The sequence below is a fragment of the Lagopus leucura genome, unplaced genomic scaffold (genome assembly GCF_019238085.1).
Source record: "Lagopus leucura isolate 7727_CA_CO unplaced genomic scaffold, USGS_WTPT01 Super-Scaffold_100057, whole genome shotgun sequence".
NCBI classification, from domain to species: Eukaryota; Metazoa; Chordata; class Aves; order Galliformes; family Phasianidae; genus Lagopus; species Lagopus leucura.
The window spans coordinates 183884-196355 of NW_024962303.1; the positions used below are offsets into that span (position 1 = coordinate 183884).

The following is a 12472-nucleotide window of genomic DNA, read 5'->3' on the forward strand; positions in this document are numbered from 1 at the left end:
TTTTTTTTTTTCCTGTTGCTCCTAATTAGTGCTATGAGTTCCTTGCTCTTCTGTTAACATTCCTGTGCTCTCCATCACGGTTCTGCCTTCCACCACGATTGCGCCTTTCATCCCAGTTATATTTTGCCTTTTCTCTCCTCCAAGTTTGAACCCTTTAGACCAGCCCTGCCCATGTCCCCCACTGCTGAAGCCATCGAGATCCCCCTGTGCTATTCCATTTGTCCCTTTGTAGACTTCCCACAGTTCCTCCTTGAGTTTTCTCCTTGTTGGTTTGTTATTCCCAATGTTCCCTATCACTGTTTGTCAAGCTTTTTGCCCTGCAAACCCCATCAGTGCATGAGCCCCTCACACAGCCTTAGCAATGTTTTTAAGGGCTCTTCGTAGCCATGCCATTATCTGCAGCGAGCCTCGTTAACGTAATTGCGCTGTCATTAGTGAGCCCACGAGGACTTGGCATTCTCTGCAGCTGGCTTCCACCCACCTGCCCTTACTTTTTTAGCAGGGCAACTTCTAAGTCGTGCCTTGTCTCTTCCTACCGTGTATTCATACCCATCCTTCAAAGAGCGCATCTCCCGTCCCACCAGTGCCTTATTCCTCGAGGTTATACATATTTATGGGGATGAAGCTGTGTTGTCTTCCTCCTATGCTTTGAAAGGAGCTTTGTTCGCTTTTGGCTTCAAAGCCAGCAGCAGCATGGTGCTGCTAGCAAAGCCCCGCTCCTATTTCATGGCTGACAGTCCTCCCTCGGCTGTAAAGCAGCGCTGCTTTCTCAGGATCTGATCTATTGCTCAGCTTTGTCCTCTGGCTGTTCCTTTGCATTCAGCAGAGGGCCTCCAAAGGCTCGGCGCGTTCTGGTCTCTAATCCCTTTCCCATGTCCGAGATTGTTAATCCATATTATGGCTGTGATTTGCTGTCCCTTGACGTTTCTGCCTTCCAAAGATGGGCTGCCAGGGCTGCTGCACGGCCAGCTGTCGGCTGGGGCTCAACCAGCATGGCTGGGTCCAGTGGAGAGCATCCATCCTGGTGTGCTGAGCTGTCACACTGCACTGCTGGGACACGGTGCACTGAGCCCTTGGCCTCAGGTGTCCTGAAAGAACCCAAGGACACAAACCCTCTATCTCTGGTGCATCTTCCAGCAGCATCAATTCCAAGAGGTGAAATTCCTGTTCCCTTGCAACTCTTGCCCTGGGGAGGGTGTGCAGTACGTTGCTTGGTTGGAAGATCCCCTTCTTTTTGCTGGTTTTGCAGGGGTATACTCCTGATGGAAGAGGAGTTCTGTGGAACTATTCTAAGCATGCACAAACTGCCTTCTATTTTCCCAATTTTGAATTGATCAGCGTGGGTTCAGTCTTCCCAGCCTGGATTCCTTTGCTGGATATGTCTGCATCCGAGTCAACCCTTCCTCATCCAATGGAGGGCCGTGCTTTTGAAGCACATTTTCCTTATTACTTCTTGACCTCTCAGATCCCCAACCCAACCCCAGCCCACCCCACCCTGCCCCTCCTCATATCCTTCAGTGCCACATCCCCATGGTTCAGGAGCACTCCCAGGGATGGTGACCCCAGCACTGCCTGGACAGGTCAGGTCGGGTCATTCCCACCCTTCTCCATGTTAGAATGGGTCAGAAGTGAAAGAAAACGCTCATTTCAAGCTGCTAAAAAACCCACAGTTGGGCAAAACCTTCTCTTAAGCACGCTGTCCTTGCACAGAGGGCTCCCAGCATCACCCCTTGCTCCCTGTGCTGGGTTTGAAGAAAGTGAGGAGAAATTATTCATTAGAAGTACATTTCTGGCAAAAGGCATCGCTTGGAGCGACGGAAACCTTTTCTTTCCGCTCTGCCTTTTTAAAGCAACAAATAAAAGCAGCAGAAGGTAAACAAATAAGCTCAGGCCTCACCGTGGCTTGGGAATTTTTACATCAAATGTAGCAAATTTAATAAGATGTCTGAAAAACGCATCCTTTTAGGTTGAAAAGCACACAGGCTGAACCGGGGAGCGAAGTCTTTCGGCGTGTATTTAAGTAGGACAGCTTAAACAACCCGATCGTGGCAACATGGCTTCAGGAATAAAAACGGGCTTTGTCACAGTCAGGATGAATTTAATAAAATATTTAAACAATTTTCAACAGTGCTGCGGTGATACAGAAAAAAAAAACCACCCTGATATTATCCAGTAGTAGAAGAATCGCTTTGAAAAGATTAAAGAGTGTAAACATAGAAGGACCTAAATAAACCCTATGCGCTTTGGTGCTGTTGGATGAATGTTTGTCAGGGGAGCCTGGTAGAGCCTCGTTAACTCCCTCGTTAGCATGGTTTTAGGCTGGGAGGGGAGGGAAGCAGTGGTGTTAGGGTAAATGATGTGGTCCAACCTGCAGCCATCCTTGCTGAGGACCTGGTTGAGGGTGGGGATGAAGCCCTCAGGGATGCCTTACCCTCCAGGCTCGTCTCTGTGGGCTCTTTTTTCTCTTCGGGTTGGGGAGGCTCTGGGGATCGGTGACCCTTGAGGCGGCTCCAATGGGCTGAGGTGGGTGATGGGTCACCTTGGAGCAGCCCATGCAACGGGAGGCTGTGGGATGCCTGCTGCGGGTGCCGCAGTGCTGCCCCAGGCTTTGTGCCAGGATGGTCCCCTAGGAAATCCAGACTTGTTGGGCTCTCCACCAGCTCTTGTTCTTCCTAATTCTCCATTCATCCGTAGCATTTTATGGAGCTGTCGCATCACCGCGCTCCAGCGGCCACCATCACACCCGATTTGGCAAAACTCACCCTCCACCATGGCAGCACCCCACCAAGCTGTCACCCCATAGCAGAGGGCCACCAGCTGCCTCGTTCTTGGCCTTCTTCTCCTTTTTAGGAGAACAGGTCAGCGTGGCTCCCTGAAAAGCATCTCCTGGCAGCCAGAGGTCATCCATCACATCGCGCTCATTCCTCGTGTCCCCGTGGTGAGAGGACGGCTCGTGCCAAGGACTGCAGGTGTGGGGGCTCTTATGGGATCGCTGCCTGGAGGAATGTTTTCAGAAGGAAAGTCCCTGTTTTTCTTAAGCATCACAGGGAGAGAAAGAGCAAACAGGGGAAGTGCACGGCTTGGGGATGCACACGAAGCAGCCAGACGGCAGTCCTTGCCAAAAAGATGCTTCTGACCGAGTCTGCAAGTAATCAGCCGTGTCGGAGAAATGACAACATTCAACTATCTCATGTGATTTTTGTTCTTCCCCTTGGAACCGTGCACGCAGCTTTCATTTACCAGAACAGCCAGCTCTCCCCGCACCGTTCTGCAGGCTGTGGGGTGAGATGAGCAGAACCTCTTTGTGGTGTTCTCGGGGTTATGGGGCCAAAGGGTGAGATTCTGGGAGGAAGCCCCGCTTGACAAGCAGTGAATTTTGTCCGTGGCCATTTTTATATCTCATGTGTTTAGTCAGGAGCGGGGAGCAAGAAGGCAAAACTCTACGTGTGTATGAGTGCATTGGTAGAGGTTGAAATCCTGCTGTTGTCTGCAGGGATGGAGTGCTGCAGAGAAGTGGGGTCAGACTGGGTGGCTATAAGTCCATGCCCCATTCCTTTGGGGCCCAGCAGAGCTGTGGCTGCCATTCTTGAGCAGTGCTTTGCTTGCAGGAGCACGTTGCATTTGCAGAAAGCATCATGGAAAAGAAGGATTGGGATAGTGGATGTTCTCGGAACTCGTGGGTGCTGCCAGTGGCGTTGTGGGGCTCTGAGAGTGCTGAGCCATGGGAAGGCTTCAGAAGTGCAAATGAAGCTGCTGGCAGTGCTGGCAGCCCAGTGTTATGTCCTTCTGTCTCTCGAAGCCAGCTGCAGTGTTTTCGAGCTGCCTTCAGCCCCATCTGCAATCCTCTTCAGCAGCAATTCCCTTCCTGACCTCCAAAATGCAGATCTTGCATGAAGGAGGAGAAGAATTTCCTGAGCAGGGTGAAGAAGCCCTGCTCTATGGGAAGAGCTCTCCTTTATCAGAGAGCCCCTATGAAGTGCTGGGCGCTCCCTTATGGGACAGTTGGAAGGTGGAAACTCACCCTGCTGTCTCCTTACGTGATGGCCTTGGGGAAGTTGGGATGGCAGTGGGTTTCTCATGTAGGAGAAGCCTGGGTAATGCTGTCTGAGAGCTGGGGACAAGGCTGGAGCATCTCTGTGGCACCTGTGGGGTCTGTAGGGCTGCAGCGAGGCTGATGGGGAGGGAGAGTGGTGCCACGCTATCATAGGCTGAGCCAAAGGGATGGTGGTGAGCTCAGGCTGAAAGCACCAAGCAAGCCCAATCCCATCTGTGCAGACAGGCTGGGGGATGCCAGCTTTGGGGTGGGGTCTTCACTGGGTGGGTGTGTGGGAGCTGCTGAATCACGGCCTGAACCTCAGATTGAGCACTGAGTCAGCCCTGGGAGCACAGGTGAAGGCATTCTGTGCTACTGGAAGGGATGGAGCCTGGCTGCACCTCTCCTGGACCCATCTAAGAGCTGACTGCCAGTGGGGAAGGATCTCTGCTGGAGATTGCTCCTCTTGGAGTCTTCTCAGTGAGCCCAAGGATAAGCTTTCCATCCATTCTTCTTTAGTGTGATGACCTGTTTAGCCTGACTTTCCTCTATATTTCTTAATTATACCATCTGTGTATTCGTTGGTTATACAGTGGGACAGCCAGCACTCTTCAATGCCATTAGAGACAGTGATGAGACTTTCACCAGAACAACGGCTTCGTTTTCTAGGTCAGCCCTGCTGGTTGGGGCGATGGCGGGCACGGAAAGCTGGCATTTCCTTTCAGCTTTTACCAAGGCCATGTTGCTGCAAAGTGACTTAAAATGCATTAGTGTCACAATGCAGGAACTGCACACAGCAGCTCGGTGGCGGCTCTCTGTCACTCGTCCTTGTGTCTGCTGAAATTCCCCTTAGCAGAGAGGCAGCCAGCTTGCTGATCATATTTTCCCCCTGGTTTTATTATATATTTTTCTTTGCTGGGTGTTGGTTGCAAGCATCACATTGAGGAGATGGACTGCTACCAGCATTTCGGACTAAACATTGCACCCAGTGCTCATGTGGGGAGCAGAGATGAGAGCAGAGCGTGCACTGAGCAGACCCTGCGCTCTGCATCCTGATGGCTCATGGGGGAAGCATTTCCCATCTGCACCTTGGTGTGCACACATGGTTTGTGTTTGTGGTGCACAGAGGGAGGGGGGCAGGGCCGTGTGTCCCACTGCAAACAATTATAAATGAACAAGAGCAACAACACTACTGTCCTGAAATAAATCATTGAGCAAATGCTCTCTGCTTTTGGCTGCCTCTGCGTGAAGACAAATGTGGAAACTCAGCCCTGGTGCAAGGCAGGTCCATGTGGTTGCTTCCCGTGCCACCTTGTTGAGCTCCCTGCCCATCCCACTGGGCTGGCTGCAGTTGGGCATCGCTGCAGCAGGACGGGGTTTGCTGCCTGCAGGGTCCTTGCTGTGCTTGCAGCCTGCCTTCTCCCCTTGTGCAGTGACTTTGGCTCAAGGATCCATTCTGTGGTGTTCCCTTTTCTCTTCCTCATTTCTCCCAGTTGTAGGGAAACCAAATCTTCTACCTTTCGAGCCAGAAGGTGGATGTGTGGGGAAGTGGTGAGTGCGCTGTGATCCAATTAAACGAACCCCCTGTAATTGCTGTAATTTCTGTAATGCCTACAAAACAGCCAGCTGGTGCAGCCGGAGCTCCTAGCACGTTGTTGAACAGAAGGAGAAGGTTGCACCTCCACGCTCAGGCAGGTGTGCCAAGGGAGGGATCCTGCAGAGCAGGCGTGCTGCTGGGCTGCTCCCCCCTCCCCAGTGCCCCCTCTGCCAGCGTGAAATCGGCTGCAATTTCAAAGCTGAAACATCAATGCAGCCTCGTCGGTGATGAGGGAGATAATTAACGAGTGGGATGCTCGGTGAGGTGACGTTTGATGATGCAGAGCTGCGAGGAGAGGTGGTGGTGGAGCTGATAGCAGCTGGCTCTTGCATTATCGCTGCAGCACTGCTGTGCAGAGCGCTTTCAGCTCAATGAAGGCACCCGGAGCTGCACTGCTGCCTCTTTCAGCCTGTCTTTCAGCATTGTGCTTTACCAGCCACTGGCTAGCAATTTGCAGGGCTGTGAGTGAGCTGGGAGTATTTTAGGAGCCAGTGGTTTTCAGGAATGAGTGCTTTGCCTGTGCTTTATGACTATGATTCAAGCTGCCTTGGCTAGCTCGCCCCCAAATTACCCGTGCGTGCAGATGTTTATGGGTCTGTTGGAGCCGTGGTGGAAGCCTCGGGCTGCACTTTCTTGCTGGGTATGAATAAAACACTGCAGGGATCCTCTCTCAGCCCTGGAGTTTCAAATATTAATAGGCTATCGCTTTCACGACAAGCAGTGCAACAGGTTGAGAGCGCTTTGCTGGGAAGCGTTTCCTCTTAGTGAGACCACGTATTTTAATGGCATGGCAGTGTTGCTTGAATTATGGATACCCCAAAGTGCTGGTCCACTGCATGTCCACGGATAGAGGTGTCTTTGCTCCATCCTCTGTCATCACTGCATGGCTGCACAGCCCCGTGAGCACAGAGCAAAGCGCGGTGTGGGCAGCCTCATCCTTCCTCCAGCCCTTCATCTCCATCACCAACTGAGGATGAGGAGGGGTGGAGAATTGCAGCTGTTCAGTCCCTACAGGCAGACTTCCCAGCTGGAAATCGAGGTTGAAAAGCTCCTACCCTTCTGAAAAGGCACGGCTTGCCAGCAAGGGTTGTCCAAACTCTGCTGGGTTTAGGACAGCCTGTGCACAAAGTTAGCCAACACTTTGCTCCCTCTGGCAGTGTGTTGGGTGATGTGTGGTCTGGTTTGCTGGATGCAGTCCTCCCACTTCTCTCATCTTGTTTTGTCGTCTTTTCTCTCTCCATCCCTGGTTTTCTGGACCCGCAGCAAACCCTGGAGACAAACCTCACCAACCTGGTTAAACGCAACAGCGAACTGGAGAACCAGATGGCCAAGCTGATACAGATCTGCCAGCAAGTGGAGGTCAGTGAGCACAGCGTGTGGCACTGGGGAGCACAGCTCAAGGCAGGGGGGTGTGCAGCATTGCTCCCACCTCCCTCGCACAGCAGTGGGACCGTGGAAGGGGTGGGATGGGCTGTGAGGGTTGGTGGGAGGCATTGCCTGCACCGTGCCACTTTGGAGAGGTCAGTCCCAAATGATGGAAAATTCCACATGGATCTGTTGGGTGGGAAGGGGGAGGTGCTGGTGTGACTGTGAGCTGCTGGGAGGAGATCTATAGGCTCTGTTGCTTTGTATTTCTATGTGTTCCCATAGCCTGTAGTGTCCTCCTGGGGTCAGCTGTGTCCCCGTTTCATCTGGAGCTCAGTTGGGATCTGATGGGGGCTGAAGTGCTGAAAAAACATTGGCTGCAGCATCTCAAAGAGCAGAACCTGGACATCTGTCCGTCCCCCAGCTGGCCAAATGCTGTCATAATCATGGAACCAAAGTTTCTGCAGGTGCAGGCGAGGATGCAGTGTGAAGCCTACAGCTGCTGGCAGGGATCTGGGAGCTCAGGGGTGTGCTCTCACCTGGGGGATGATGTGGACTGCAGCAGGTCCCAGAACAGGAGCAAAGCAAGGCAGCTTGGAAGGGGACAAGGACAGAAGTGCTGGGAGCATCTGAGCACACAGTAGTGATCCTCAGCACTCTGGGAGTGCAGTGCAGCCCTCACCTGTGGCACAGGGCTGGTGTTCCCATCGCTGGGAAGAGCCTTCAGCCCCTTTGGATGGAGGAGGTGCTGCAGTTTTGAGTCTCTCATCCTCTGAACCTCTCAAGGGTTGTTGTGCTCACCCTCCTGCAGACAGCCCATCCTCTTGTCTCTGTTGTGGCCTCGCTTTCCTTCCTGCTCCCAAACAGAGGCGGTGTGCCTCCCCGCATCCTTCCTGCTGTCAGGACAGTGATTGTGATCTCCCCTGCTTGCTGGGGCCAAAGAGCAGCGGTGGGGCTGATGGCAGCAGCACATGGAAGGGCTTTGTGCAGGGATTACAGGAGAGCACTGATGGGAGAGAGGAGATCACCTTTAATCCCACCAAAGAAAGGGGCTTGGCTGACCTTGCTGCTTTGACCACTTGATCTGCAAAGCCCCTCGTGTTTGGATGTACGCTCAGGCATCTCTTGTTTGTATTTGCAAGGGAGCTCCGTGCCAGCCATGCTTCTTGGCTACAGCTGCTGGGCAATGTGCTCCCATGAAACCTTCGGCAGGAAGAAGGCAGCAATGCCTCGCTGTTGTCCCGAAGTACATACATCAATTAATAGCAAATTCATTTGCAGCTTTGTTTGCTGAAGTGATACACGGAGAGGGGCTGTTGCAATTAATTACTTCTTAATGGGCCATCGATTTTTTTTTTTTAATTATTTTTATTTTTTTTCAGTTGCTGAGTTGAGCAGCAGGTTCCTTAAACCTTCCCAGGGAGCGAAGGCACCGATCTGCTGCAGGGATTGCTGCTGCAGGGCCAGGGGTTTTGGCAGTGCTGTGGGATGATGCAGGAAGTGCTTAAGGCAGTGTGAGGGGAATATGCTTCACTCTCTGTCATTGCAGTGGGCCCCGGCTGGAGATTGCAGCCCTGGAGCTTCCCACATGCACTGCCAGAGCTGCCTCACCATCCAGGGAGCTGGTGGGGGTGTGGGTGTGCAGGAAAGCATGTGGGGATGTAGGAAATGGGGATGTGGGAACAATGCAGGGATGTGAGTACAGACACACAGGGCTGCAGGGATGAGAGTATGCAGGATGTGGGGATGTGCACATACAAGGATGCAGGGATGCTGCGTGCACCATCTGGAGTCACTTCCCCACAGTGTCACACACGGGGGGAGGGGGGAAGAAGCTTTTGCTTGTGGAGCTGCATTTTGCTCCTCACCATCTGCAGCTCAGAGATGGGGCTCTGCCTCTCCTCCATCAGCACTTTCTACAACTGCCTGCCATGCTCAGGACCTCTCCCTATGGAGCTGAGGCACAGGGAAAGCACTCTGGAGGGAGAAGGGAGGGGGGGGGGCTAGGTCTGCATGGGGCTGGGATCCGTATTGTGCTCCTGGGGAATTCAGGGATGTGGAGCTCTGATTGCTCCACTGCCTTCCTGCTGCTCTGAATCCTAGGTTTGATTCCCACCCCCCGCCACTACCTTGCAGCAGATTTTGAAGATTATCCTGTTTTTCTCAGCTCAGTTATCCTCGCACACCGTCAGCTGTCTCCCACTTGGCCATTGCATAACCTGCTGGCCAGCTTTAAAAAAAAGATCTCGTAGCAAATGATGTTTTGTTCAGGGATGGCTGCGGAGTTCTCCGCTGTTGGAGATCGCTCTGAGAGCACAATGTGAAGAAAACCTGTTTCTGCCCTGCAGTTGGCTGTTTAATTGGCTGAGCAGCAGGGCTCGGGTCCCTGCCTCGGCTCCCTGAAGGCCTCGTGCTCCCAGCACTGCTGGGCTTCCAGGTGGGAACGTGGACACGGGGGGAAGCTCATGGCTTTGTTCCACTTCCTCGCTGCTTTGGTTGGAATGAAGGCTGCAGCTCTATTGCTGCAGGTGGGGAAAGAAAGCTGAGGGGAGAGGGCCCTTCCTGGAGCTCCTTGCTGAGCGTAGACGTGGCCAGGGCAGTTCTCCAGCCACAGGCTTTAAACTGTGACAAATCCATTCCGTGGGTTGTATTCCTACCATCAGTGCTTGGGTCTGGGAGGTGTCACAGTGCAGGAAGCTGTGCTGGGTGCTCACTCCATTCTCCCTTTTGGTGCAGTGGTAGTGGGAGCTGCCAGAGGGGCTCACATCCCGTTTCCTATCCCAGCTGATGGAGCGTGGCCACCTGCGGTCCCTGGTCTTTATTCAGAGCGCAGTGCCCTGTAGGGGCACCCCAGCAGCTCCAACCATGCATGCTTTTGCTTTCCCTGCCCAGGTGAACACAGCCATGCACGAGGCCAAGCTGATGGAGGAGTGTGACGAGCTGATGGAGATCATCCGCCAGCGTAAGCAGGTCATCGCCGTCAAGATCAAGGAGACGAAGGTAAGCACTGCATGAGTCCCCAGGGCTCCTCCTGCAAGCACCAAGCTTGCACAGTCGCTTGCATCAGCCCAGACAGCTTCCTCAGGGCTTTTCTATCACTGCACTGCTGATATAATAATGCAGAATTAATATTTAAGGGCCATCCCAGCCCTGCGCTGCATTGTAGCCCTAGGCAAGTTTTCCTGCCTTTCTGAGCCTGGGTATCCGTTGGGCTCCCACTCTGTGCACCCATTGCAGCGCCCAGAGCTGAGCTGTGCTGCTTGTCCTGCCGGGAGCATCACAGCTCCAGCACTGGCTGTCTGCACACAAGGGCTGGGGATCAGCTCACCCCACGTGCATCTGTGCAAGAGCCAGTGTTGCCCTCGGGCACCGTGGACCCTCTTCTGCAGGGGTGGAAGCTTGGAAACGTGTGCTTTTATCCCAGCCACTTCAGGAAACATATTTTATGTAACGGTGCCTTCTGCTGGTCCATCTGTCTGTCTGCCTCTCACTTCCCACCCTCTCCCCCGAATGCATTTTGACCACGCTGTCCAGTTTCAGGCAGAACGCTGGCGCTCAGAACTGGTTTTTCCTCCTGGTTGGTTTCTGGGGAGAACAGAGAGGCTCTGATGTGTTGCCCCACACTGGCAGCAGGAACTCAGCTGCGTGTGAACTCAAAGCAGTGAGCTGGTGCCTGAGCAGCTGCAATTCCAGCACCGTTGCTGCACGTGTGTGATGTGGGGCAGTGTGAGAGGATGGCTGTTTGGCAGTGGGTGAGCTGGGAGCGCAGCACAGCTGCTGGGAACCCCTGCATGGTGCTCCTTGTGCATCCCCGGGTCTCCCAGCATCTCTGCTCTGAGCTGCTCGGGATGGGAGGTGTGAGAGACGCGGTGGTTTCTAAGCAGCCTTTCTCAGGAGCCTGAGCTGCAAGCAGTGGAGAATTTAACAAGCACAAAAAAAGAAGAGCAGAGAGAGCTGGGGCTGGTGGCTGCCTGGGAATGCTCAGGCTGCACAGCGAGAAGCAGTGTGCTAAATTACCTTTGAGTTCTCCACTTCTGGGCTGCTCTTCCCAATGAGAAGCCCAGCACAGAGCGTGGGTGGCTGCTCGCTCCGCAGACAAACCCCTCTCTTTTACAGTGGAAAAAGCATCAGCTGTGCAGGGAGGCATCTTGAAGCGATGCTCACCTAACAGCAGCCCCTTTCCTCCCCCCTGCAACCTTTGCCATCAGGGACTTACAGACATATGGGTACTGGTGTCCCTGGGGAGGCTGTGAGCTCCTGGGGCTGCAGTGCAGGTGGTGATGCCGTGTGGGGACGCATCCCCATGCACCAGAGCTGCTCTGCCTTCAAACAGCACAGACCAGAGCTGCAGTCCGAGGCTTGTGAAGCTTGAGAATCCCCAGAGATGAGCGCTGCGGGCTCTGCTGTGTGCTGGGATGTGGTCAGAAGGAGCTGGTGCCTGGGCACGCCATCATAGCAAGGGCCGGGGCTGGTGCTGTGCTCTCTCCTCTCTTGAAGCTTGTCTTTTCATTTCTCTTTTGGATGATTTTTATTTTCCACCAAGGCTGGTCTTAAAACAAACCACCCCTCAGCCTGCTGAGCCCCAGCAAGCCTCTCTGCCTGCCCTGTGCAAACAGCCCTTCGGAGCCATGCCTGCCTGCCGCTAGCTGAGGCGAGCCCCCTGGCCTCCCTTTCCTCAACTGAAGCAGTTTGAAGCCTATCTGCTGGCTTCCCACCCCCATGCTGTCTGTGTGCAGCTCACGCAGTGGTTCTGGAGCTGAGAACCCACTGCTCTGTGAGAGGCCTGGCTATCAGCATCGAATCAGTGGGATTTGCAGGCTGGGGACGCAGTGACAGCGCTGACACCTGGGAGAGCAGCTCCAGCAGCTGCTGTCAGCTGCCAGCACTGCAGCTCGGCTGCTTGACAAGTCCCAGGCACTGTGGGCACGGACTGACAGTGTGCTGGGGGGGCACGGGGTGATGCAGCAGAATGAGGGGGTTATCATTAAAAGATGAAAAACGGGAGGAGGGATTGATGTCAGGATGAGCTGCGTGCAGGTGAGCAGTGCAGAGCACCAGCTGTGCCTGGGGGATGGGATGGCTGTGGGTGGGCACAGGGAATGGGGATGGACCTCCAGTCTTGTGACTGGCTCATTGCCTGCTCTAATTCAGTGCACCCTACAGAAACGTGAGTGCTGCAGCCCGCGAGCGATGCCAGGGATGAACACTGTTCCTACAGCTCGGTCCTTGCTGCATGCTGGGGATTTCTAAGGGGTTTTCACTGAGCTTCTCCCCCATTGGTTCTTCTGAGAACTGACATTCGGTTGGGTTTCTCTGTTCCCTTGAGCACCCATGGTACTCCCATGAGATGTGTCACCAAGCCTGTTGTCTTTGTTTCTTCCTTTGTGGCTTGCTTGGTGCTGCCTGTCAGTAAATACTCCCCAAGGAGCCCCATAGGAAAGAGACCGAGTGGTCAGAGGGTCCTGGAGTGGGTCAGC

The 12472-nt window shown here is 53.8% G+C and overlaps 1 protein-coding gene across 1 annotated transcript in view; it reads left to right on the forward strand.

Moving 5' to 3' along the window:
• MID2 (midline 2) overlaps positions 1-12472 on the forward strand; it is a 50867-nt gene that overhangs the window by 26633 nt on the left and 11762 nt on the right. Inside the window, exons 3-4 of the mRNA XM_042886366.1 lie at positions 6894-6989; positions 9888-9995. Coding sequence (XP_042742300.1) covers positions 6894-6989; positions 9888-9995 — 204 coding nt within the window. The remainder of the gene's footprint in view (positions 1-6893; positions 6990-9887; positions 9996-12472) is intronic.